The sequence below is a fragment of the Panthera pardus genome, unplaced genomic scaffold (assembly GCF_024362965.1).
Source record: "Panthera pardus isolate Hobbes unplaced genomic scaffold, ASM2436296v1 HiC_scaffold_23, whole genome shotgun sequence".
Taxonomy (NCBI): Eukaryota; Metazoa; Chordata; class Mammalia; order Carnivora; family Felidae; genus Panthera; species Panthera pardus.
The window spans coordinates 6,148,252-6,158,613 of NW_026526799.1; the positions used below are offsets into that span (position 1 = coordinate 6,148,252).

The 10,362-nt window shown below is 45.1% G+C and overlaps 1 protein-coding gene across 1 annotated transcript in view; it reads right to left on the reverse strand.

The window, feature by feature from the left end:
* The window catches only part of TICRR (TOPBP1 interacting checkpoint and replication regulator), a 48,350-nt gene extending 41,230 nt beyond the window's left edge, over nt 1–7,120 (reverse strand). Inside the window, exon 1 of the mRNA XM_019460243.2 lies at nt 5,464–7,120. Coding sequence (XP_019315788.2) covers nt 5,464–6,126 — 663 coding nt within the window. The 5' untranslated portion in view covers nt 6,127–7,120. The remainder of the gene's footprint in view (nt 1–5,463) is intronic.
* Between the last annotated feature and the right edge of the window lie 3,242 nt (nt 7,121–10,362).

Consider the following 10,362-nt stretch of genomic DNA (forward strand, 5'->3'; position numbering starts at 1 on the left):
CTCCAATGTTTATAGCAGCACTTTCAACAATAGTCAAATTATGGAAAGAGCCTAAATGTCCATCAACTTTATTTATTTATTATCCAACGAATGGATAAAGAAGATGTGGTTTATATATACAATTGAATACTACTTGGCAACGCAAAAGAATGAAATCTGACCATTTGTAGCAACATGGATGGAACTGGAGAGTTAAGTGAAATGAGTCAGGCAGAGAAAGATACCTTATGTTTTCACTCATATGTGGATCCTTAGAAACTCAACAGAAGATCAGTGGGGAGGAGAAGGGGGGTGGAAAAAAGTTACAGAGAGGGAAGGAGGCAAGCCGTAAGAGACTCTTAAATACTGAGAATAAACTGAGGGTTGATGGGGGGTGGGGGGGGAGGGGAAAGTGGGTGATGGGCACTGAGGAGGGCACCTGTTGGGATGAGCACTGGGTGTTTCAATTTGGGTGGAAACCAATTTGACAATAAATTTCATATTAAAAAAAAAGAAAGCAAGCTTAGGGAGATCAAGAGAAAGTCAAGCTGGCATCTACATTAAAGGATCAAATTCCACAATCATTGTATTTATTAAGCCAAACACAAATAATGGCCGGTATCCTGTTACTGTACAGCCTAAGAATATAACTACTACATACTATGCCTTCTAGAAAGTGCCCATGTAGTGAAAACAACACTTGAGTTCTATTTTCTGGCAAGGAACAGAAGCGATAAAAATCACTGGAGAGGAATCATGAAATGTCAAGAGTCAAAAGAAACATACAGTCCACTAATAAAAATAATTCTGTCCTACACAACAGAACACAACAATGGCTAGGTACCAAGGGAGCTAGGCAGGAGCCCCTCTCCTAGAGGGGGATCACTGCTGACTCACCCACTCCACATGACTGTGTGGGGACCAAGCAGGTCTCAGTTCTGTCCTCACTGCTCTCACCAAAGTCCTCATCATCTCTTGCCTGAACTCTTACTGTACAGCCTCTAAAGTCTGTGTCCCGCCTCGAATCTGTCCTCCATGTTTCTCTAAGAAGTATTCTTCCAAATCATATATCACATCATGCTATTTCTCTAAAAAACTTTCAAGGGCTTCCCACTGCCTCCACGATAACGTAACTCTTGGATAGCCCAGCCCTAAACAAACTTTCCAAACACATTATCTTTCCCTCGCCCATCGCTGCTTTCCAGACACACTGAACCACTAATGTTTCCTGAACATGCCCTGTTTTATCATCCATGCTTTTGTTCATTGTTTCCCGTGCCTTCCCCTTCCCTCTTCACTAAGTTTGGTAATCTAGCTCAAATACTGCTTTCTCTGTAAAAGCCGCTCTTCGCTTCCTCACACACAGCCAATGCTCCATTCAACCTTCTTTTAACAAGCTTTTTTTTTTTTAAGGCATTAAAATCTTGCTTTATTACAACAATTTGGTCGAACTCCAATACCCATTTGAGCAAACATCCTGAACTGACCTACTTAATCAGTGGGAATTCTATCAGGGAGCATTGAGGTGACCCCCTCTGAGTCTCAACACCCAAGCATGGATTTCAAACTTTCATTGAGCAAACTTTATACGCCATAGATTAGTGAGACACAGTGCCTGTCTTCTAGAATTTTAAAGTTGGGGGTGGAACAGTAATAAAATGAAATATTTAATGCAGCATCACAATATAACATGAGAATATTCAAGTAGTATGGGAACAGAAGAGTGCCTACCCCAAAATATGATTATTGTGCTGGTTTGCCTACTCCACAGGACAGTTAATAACTGTAGACAATAAATTGCTATGGAAATGTGAGGTCTTCCAGGACACCTCCAAACTTTCCATATATTCAGGTTCAAAGAGGGGCATAAGAGTGCCCAAGGTGACAGCAAGGGAAGGATAGACTAGTCCAAGAACCCAGTACTATCTTGGATAGTGCTTTTAATATGAGGGTTAAGACCCTTTGATGGACTCGGATGGATCCTTTGATGGATCAATTTCCTGGCTTATGATCAGCGTTTAAAAAAAAAAAAAAACAGGCTAGGAACTATCAGAGAACAGAAAATATCACATGTAACGAAGATAAACAATATATTGTAAGACTTTTCAGTTACGCATGCCAGTTTGGAAATTAATCAATATCTGCCATTACCATCCATGTGTCCATGCCTGTGTTCATTGCTATAGGGGAGAATGGTAAGCTAGTTCATACACCACAGATCCTGATTGGGGTTTTCCACCAAAGGGAAACAAAAAAATTTGTTGAAATTGTTAGAGATTCTGGCTAGAGGATAGCCAGGAAAAAAAAAAAAAAATCTGCTAATCAATTGAAAAGTAAAGCTTCAATAAGAATTGAAAAAAAATCAACTTTTGATGAGAAGTAATATATGCACATGATTTGAAAAAACCACCATGAGGACTGCAAACTGGTGCAGCCACTCTGTAAAACAGTGTGGAGTTTCCACAAAAAATTTAAAATAGGGCTACCCTAGGACCCAGCAGTTGCACTACTAGGTATTTACCCAAAGGATACAAAACGCTGATTCGAAGGGGCACATGCACCCCAACGTTTACAGCACCACTATCGACAAGAGACAAAGTATGGAAAGAGCCCAAATGTCCAACGATGGATGAATGGATAAAGATGTGGTATATATACACAACAGAATATTACTCGGTGATGAAAAAGAATGAAATCTTGCCATTTGCAACAACGTGGATGGAACTAGAGGGTATTATGCTGAGCAAAATTAGAGAAAGACAAATATATGACTTCACTCATATGAGGACTTTAAGATACAAAACAGATGAACATACGGGAAGAAAACATAATACAAGAACAGGGAGGGAGACAAACCATAAGAGATGCTTAAATACAGGGAACAAATTGAGGGTTGTTGGAGGGGTGCTGGGTGGGGGGATGGGCTAAATGAGTGATGGGCATTAAGGAGGGCACTTGTTGGGATGAGCACTGGCTGTTATATGGAAGTGATGAATCATTAAATTCTACTCCTGAAACCATTAGTACACTTTATGTGAGCTAACTTGGATGTAAATAAAATTTTTTTTGAAGTTATGTCAAAACAAAAAACACAATCAATATAAAGGGTATGGTTATATTTTTCATTTTTTTTTAAATTTTTTTTAACGTTTATTTATTTTTGAGACAGGGAGAGACAGAGCATGAACGGGAGAGGGTCAGAGAGAAAGGGAGACACAGAATCTGAAACAGGCTCCAGGCTCTGAGCTGTCAGCACAGAGCCCCACGCGGGGCTCGAACTCACGGACCACGAGATCATGACCTCAGCCGAAGTCGGACGCTTAACCGACTGAGCCACCCAGGCGCCCCTATATTTTTCATTTTTATGCATATTACAGAATAACTGACAGACAAGCCTTAGTGATAGTTTCGAATCTGGAGATTTATAAATGTCCACAAGACTATAAACTCCAGGAAAGCATCTGTCTGGTTCACTTAATGGTACACTCAGCACACCTAGCAGACATGTAATAAGTAGGTGTTGAATAAATCGGAGAGAAAGCCGAAAGTGTTCCAGGAGTCTCCTATGTTCCCTTTATTCTGCCAGAGTTCTGTGCTTGGATCCCTCCTCCCCCAGTCTGTGAATCCAGGTTCTGTTTCTCCCGTTCCATTTCCCAGATGGGGAGCTCCACCAGACAGGGCCTGGATTTTCTCTCCTTCCCTTTTCTCTGCCCTTGTAGCCAGAGCGCTCCAAGGACAGGACCCAAAGCTCCCTTTGTCTCCAAGGTGTGGCCGGGCAGAGGCTTTCTGAATAGTAAAGGATCAATCTTCACCAGAAAAAAAAATTCCAGAAAAGCCTGTTTGATGGGACATTTTCTTAGGGGAAACGACACAGCTAATGTGAGAAGGGAAGCCTCAGAGAAGACCCATCCCCTCAGAAGGTAGAGTGTTATAACTGGAAGGGGTCTCCAAAAAGGTACCATCAATCTCCTTATTGCAAAGCTATTCCAAAAAGAGAAAAAGGAGAGAAGGATCTCCAAGCCCCATCCGTTAAGATTTCTAGCCAGTATTTGATATAATTTCAGAACCAAGTCTTTGTTGTGATCTGGTGTCAATCATCCCAAATCAAACACTTATGTGTTGTGTATGGGTCCAACACTTCATTTGCTGCCTTAAGAACTTTTAAGTTCTAGGATTCCTTTTTCTCCATGAAATGTTTACAATCCCCTTAAACACTCTGTCCCTTCCTTTTGACAAGCTGCTGCCTAATTTTGCATTTCCCACGCCTTTTTTGGGCTTTGCATGCGAAAGCACGTTGGAAATTTTAACATTACATACCATTATTTAAGCATCTGCTCATTTTCCATTTGTAATCTTGCAATTTAACCCACCCCTCGTTCAGTGGCAGGAGTTTTCAATAAGCGGAATCACATCTTTCACCTGGTTAACCCACTTCCCATCAATTAGAAGAAAATCGGCACTTTTACTGCTTAAGCCCCATAGATGGGCACTTGCTGAAACAAACTAAGCTCGTTTCTAGTTCAAACCTTTATACTTGTTCTTTGCCTGGAATGTTCTTTCCCAGCCTTCACATTCCTCCTCCTTCACCTTCTCTGCTTATAAAGGCCTCCCCCGACCATCACCCTATGTACAACAGTCCCCCCACCCTTTTACCTCCTCCTGCTCACCGGTTTGATCTATTAATCTTATCTGTTTCATGAATCTTCCTCACCAGAAGGTAAACCACTTCAGCTGACCACCGCACCCCCAGCAGCTACAACGTGCAGTAGGCGCTCAGTGCAATGGCTTGACTATTACAACAAGCAGACAGCAGAAAAATGAAGGTAAAAATATATACTTATCAGGGGCGCTTAACTGAAGCTGGGGCCCCAAATGAGCCACTTAGAACCGGAAGTACCTAAATGTACTCCTTTAAGTCAACAGATACTTAACTGAGCTCGCACAACGTTCAAGGTGCCATCTGCAGGGGACACAGAGGGGTGTGCGGACTTGCCTTTGAGACGTTTTTAGACCAGATGAAAGGGAGAGACTTGCACCAGCGGAACTGATCACTGGGAAAGGGGAAGTGCCACAAAAGTGGGTGGAAATTCAAGACAGAGACCGAGGTGTTGCCACTGGGCAGGGCGTTGGAAGCGAGGCTTAGACTCGCAAAGGCTTCCGGGTGGCTGATAAGACAGAACAAGCACTCAAGATTTGTTGACCCAAGAGACCATGCTTCTTCACATGCTGGAATATTCCCTGGGAAGGCGGACAGGGCCCAAATTGTGAAGGGCTTTAAACGCTGACCTCAGCAGGGCCCAAGGACCTACCTGCTTTGTCGTGAAGACTCTCCCACTTTGTGACCACAGGACTTTCCTCCCGAACGGACCCATGCGGGTCAGGCCGGTCGCATTCTGGGTCCACTGGCGGCTCTGCGGACGCCGCCAGGTTCCGGCTGATCCCGCAGGACACCGTGCACCAAGTCGGACCTTACCATTAACTCACCTTGGGCCACTCGGTGGTGTCCACCCAGTACAAGGTGATTTTTCGGGCGATCATGACCTCCTGCACTCGCTTGGGCAGCAACTTCTCCATCACCTGCTTAGGGGCTGGCGGCAGGCGCTGGGCCTGCGCCTCGCACCCGGACACGAACTGCAGCAGCTCCCTCTGCGAATGCGGGCAGGGGGCCAGCAGGAAGACCGCGTTCACGAAGCCCCCGAGCGCAGTCTCGGCCTCCTTGGCCTCGCTCTCCACGTCCAGCAGTCTCCTCCCGCTGCTGCGCAGGATCGGCTTGGTGGGCGACGTGATCTCGGGCCGGTCCCACTGGTAGTCTAGCAGCGTCTCCATCAGGGCGCCGTGCGTGTGGCTGGCCCTGGGCGCCGGGCCCGGCAGGTGGGCGCCGTGGGCGCCGTCCCCGAGCACGGCGTCCAGCTCCTCCTCGAAGTCCTCCCAGGAGCGGGCCCCCAGCTCGCGGAAGTCAGACACGCGGGACGGCCGGCTCCGCGCCCCCTGGGAGTCAAAGAACTTGAAGGCCCAGCGGACCCTGGCCAGGCCGAATCGGCAGCTCAGGTAAGTGAGGAGGCGCAGGGCGGCCCGCCGGGCCGGGCTCCGGCCGGCGGCACCGCCCGCGGTGTCCAGCAGCAACATAACGTTGTGACAGCAGGCCATGCCGGCCGCGCCGCCGCCCCCGGGCTCCGGCCGGGGCCCGCGCCGCCGTCCTCTCGGCCCTCGCCTCAGGGAACCAGCGCCATTCACCACTTTCCCTCAGGAGTCCCGGTGGAAAAGCTCCCGCGCTCTCCAAGCGCTGCTGCCATTGGCGGAGTCAGCCCCCAGAGTCAGCTCCTATTGGTCGCTCGCCTTACGTAACTTACGTGAGTAACTCCCAGCCTTGGCGCTGATTGGAAGGACGACGGAGAAGCTCTCTGCCCGATTGGTGGAGGGCGTGGCTGTGAGCGGGGCACCCAGTTCCGGGAGAAACTTAACATTCATTGGCTTGGGCCTTCATTTTAAAATTTAAAGAGGTTGCGCTTCGGGGGCGTGTCCTTAAGTTTCCCCTTTGGTCAGGAGGCCTGGGTTTGGGCGATTGTGCGCAGGCGTGGGTGCGGGCTGCTGGGAGATGTTTACCGAGACTGAAAATTTAGGGCTGGAGGGGAACTTGAGACGGTCCGATTCAAACTGGCAGGAAGCCGCCCTAGACTTTCTATGGAGTAGAATCCGATGATGAAATTTTCGTTTTGTGTAATTTAAGAAAAATTTATTAACAATCAAAAGTTCACTTTGCCCCAATAATTTCAAGGAGTTTCTCTGAAGAAGGTAATTAGATCCAAATAAAAGACTTAGGTACATCGTAGAGTTACTTACTTAATTTGAGAAAGCTTGGAAAACAGCTCAAATGGGCATGACTAAAGTACGGTACGGCCTAAAGGGAAGGAACATCAAGCGGCTTTCAAAAATATTTTTATATGTAACATTAGATTTTTTAAAAAAGGACTGTGAAACAGCACATGCAGCGAGAACCCCCAATTTTCTATGCGTATATTTTTAAACTGTTATGATAAAACTGTACCGAAAGTTGTCTTTGGGTGATGAGGACATTATGGTGATTTTAAACATATATACCTATTTCACACTTTTCTGAATTTTCTATTCTGTATCCCCTTGTTACTTTTATAGTCAGGAAGAAATATACTTAGTGACTAAAAAGCATTTCCTGTTGCAAATAGAAGAAGCCGGGTTTCTAATCGGGCAACAAGGTAAAGGGAATATTCAAAGTAGAGGCTGAGGACAAAGGGGGAGTGTGTTTATGGTAAGCTGTAGGGAGGTCAAGGAAGGGTGGAAGATGGGACCAGTTTAAGGGACATGTTCTGCCATTTTTGAGTGGAGTGTTCTGTGAATACCAATTAGATCCCATTGGTTAGTGTGTTTTTTGAGTGCTTCTATATCTGTGCTGATTTTCTAACTATTCTCTCAGTTGTTGAGAGGAAGATGTTGAAGTCTTCAACTATAATTGTGGATGTGTCTTATTTCTTTCAGTTCTATCATTATATTGCATCATATGTTTTGCATCTCTGTTGTTTGACGCGTACACCCTTAGAACTGCTGTGTCTTCTTAGTGTATTGGCCCTTCTATCACTATGTAATAGTCCTTTCTTGTAACCGGTGCTTTTCTTTGCTCTGAAATAAATTTATCTGCTATTAATATAGCCTGTCTTGCTTTCTTTGATTAGTGTTTGCATAGTATATCTGGCTTGGATCTTTTTCTGTTAACTTATCTATATCATTATGTTTGAAGTGAGTTTCTTTACATAACATATAATTGAGTCAGTTTTAAAAATCTGTTCTGCCAGTGGCGCCTGGGTGGCTCAGTCGGTGGGGTGTCTGACTTCCTTCAGATCATGATCTCACGGTTCATGGGTTCAAGCCCCATGTGGGGTTCTGTGCTGACAGCTCGAAGCCTGGAGCCGGTGTCAGATTCTGTGTCTCCCCTCTCTCTCTGCCCCTCCCCCGCTCACACTCTGTCTCTCTTTGTCTCAAAAGTAAATGAACATTAAAAAAAATCTGTTCTGCCAATCTATCTTTTAATTGATGTATTTAGACTATCTATGTGTAATGTATTATTGATTATTAGGGCCTAAGTCTGCCATTTCATTTTTTGGTTTTTGTTTTTTCCTCCTCCTTCCCTCAGTGCTAATTGAAACTTTTTTAAAAAAATTTTAATGTTTATTTATTTTTGAAGGAAAGAGAGAGCGTGAGCAGGGGAGGGGCAGAGAGAGAGGGAGACACAGAATCCGAAAGGGGCTCCAGGCTCTGCACTGTCAGCGCAGAGCCCCACGCGGGACTTGAACTCGCAAACCACAAGATCATGACCTGAACTGAAGTTGGTCGCTTAACTGAGTCACCCAGGCACCCCGAACCTTTTTTTTAAATTCAATTTTTATTTATTAATTTTGTTTGTTACTGTATTTCTTTATATAGATTTTTATTATTATTATTTGAGAGTGCACGGTGGGGGAAGAGGGGCAGAGGGAAATAGAGAATCTTAAGCAGGCTCCCCACTCACCACAGGGCCCAACGCGGCCACGATCCTATGACCCTGGGATCATGACCTGAGCCGAAATCAAGAGTAAGATGCTCCACCAACTGAGCCACCCAGTTGCCCCAGTATAGATTTTTTTAGGGTTTTGTCTATTACAATATGTATGTATAAATTAACCACAGTCTGGTGAAGTATAATGTAGTAAAGTATAGAAACATTACCTCCTTTTAAGTCCCCTTACCCTTCCTCACTTAAAATTGTCTATTTCCTTTATAAATATTAATACCTACATTGGTTATAATTTTTGCCTTAACCATCAAACTTCTAAACCTTGAGAAGGAAATTGTATTGTCTTTACTCATACTTTTACTCTTTCCATTGTTATTTCTTTTTTCCTGATGTTCTAAGATTCCCTCTTTTATCATTTTTTTCCTGTGTTTTACAGCTTCCCCTAGCCATTCTTTTAGAGTAAGTCTGCTTGCAGAAAATTCCTTAATTTTCTGAGAATGTTTTTATTTCTGAAGGACTTTCACTGGATATAGAATTCTGGGTTGACAGATCTTTTTTTTTTTTTTTTTCCACCCCCATCTCTTAGAAAATGTAGCCCCCTTCCCCCTGGCCTCTGTGGCCTCTGCTGACACTGCAGGTGGGGGAACTGTGTCACCACAGGGGTTGTGCCAGTCCTGTTTCTCCGCTGTGCCTCCTCCGACATCACCCCAGCAGGGGCAGAGGGGGCATCTTGTTCCCAGCAGATAGATGTGGGAGTCCAGGTTCCCTAAGGGACCTCCACTTTGGTCCTCATTACCATCGGGTGGGGATAAAAGTGCCAGCTCCCCACTTGGCCTCTGATGCCACCCTGGCAGGGGAAGGGGCTGCCTCGTGATGCCCAGCGTGGGCGCAAGTGTGGGATCCCACTCAGCCTTTGCTGATGGGGCTGGGACACTGTTTGCTTGTTTGTTTGTTGGTTTGATTTGGGTTGGCTTGGTGTTTTTTGGAGTTTTACCTGACGGGAGTGATTATTGTCTAGAAGTTTTCTGTTTTGCTTGTCTACCCCTTTCCTGGTCTTTTGACTGGAGAGAGCAGACTTTCCTCGGGGATTTTTTTAGTCTGCGTCCATGGATGTATAAGGTCGCCAGCTTCTCCAGTATCCAGTCAGATATAAAAGGACAAAAGAAAACCCTGGGAACTCACTGCCATGTCATTCTTTGGGTCTCAAGGCCCCTAGCAAAGTTTGCCTCTTCTCTCAACCTCAGAGGTCTTCTCATGTCTGTGTATATAGAATGTCCATAAGTTTTCAGCTTTACTTAGTGGGAATAATAGGAATATGTGTACCCTATTTTGTCTGGAGCTAGAAGTCGGGTGGTGTTGTTTTTGTTTTTTCGCTTTTTTTTTTTTTTTAATGTTTATTTTTGAGAGAGCTAGAGCACAAGCAGGGGAGGGGCAGAGAGAGAGGGAGACCCAGAATCTGAAGCAGGCTCCAGGCTCCGAGCTGTCAGCACAGAGCCCGATGCCGGTCTTGAACTCACGAACCGTGACATCTTGACCTGAGCTGAAGCCAGATGTTTAGCCTACTGAGCCACCCAGGTGCCCGGGGAGTTGTTTTTATTATAACTTCTCACGTTACACTGTATTCGAGCTATCTCCCTTTCACTTTCTAAAAGCTGTGAGTTCTTAAAGTTCTTAAAGGGCAAGAACTATGTTTTATTTGTCTTTGTATCCCTCTTGCCTAGCAGAGTAGCAGTAAATTATTGTCATAATTGAAATGCAGTATGTTACCAAGCGTTTCCCAGATTAGGAATTTGTGCATATACACACATTACCACCAGAGGGCAGCAGCAGCAACCCTTCACCAGGGACTCTCAAGCCTA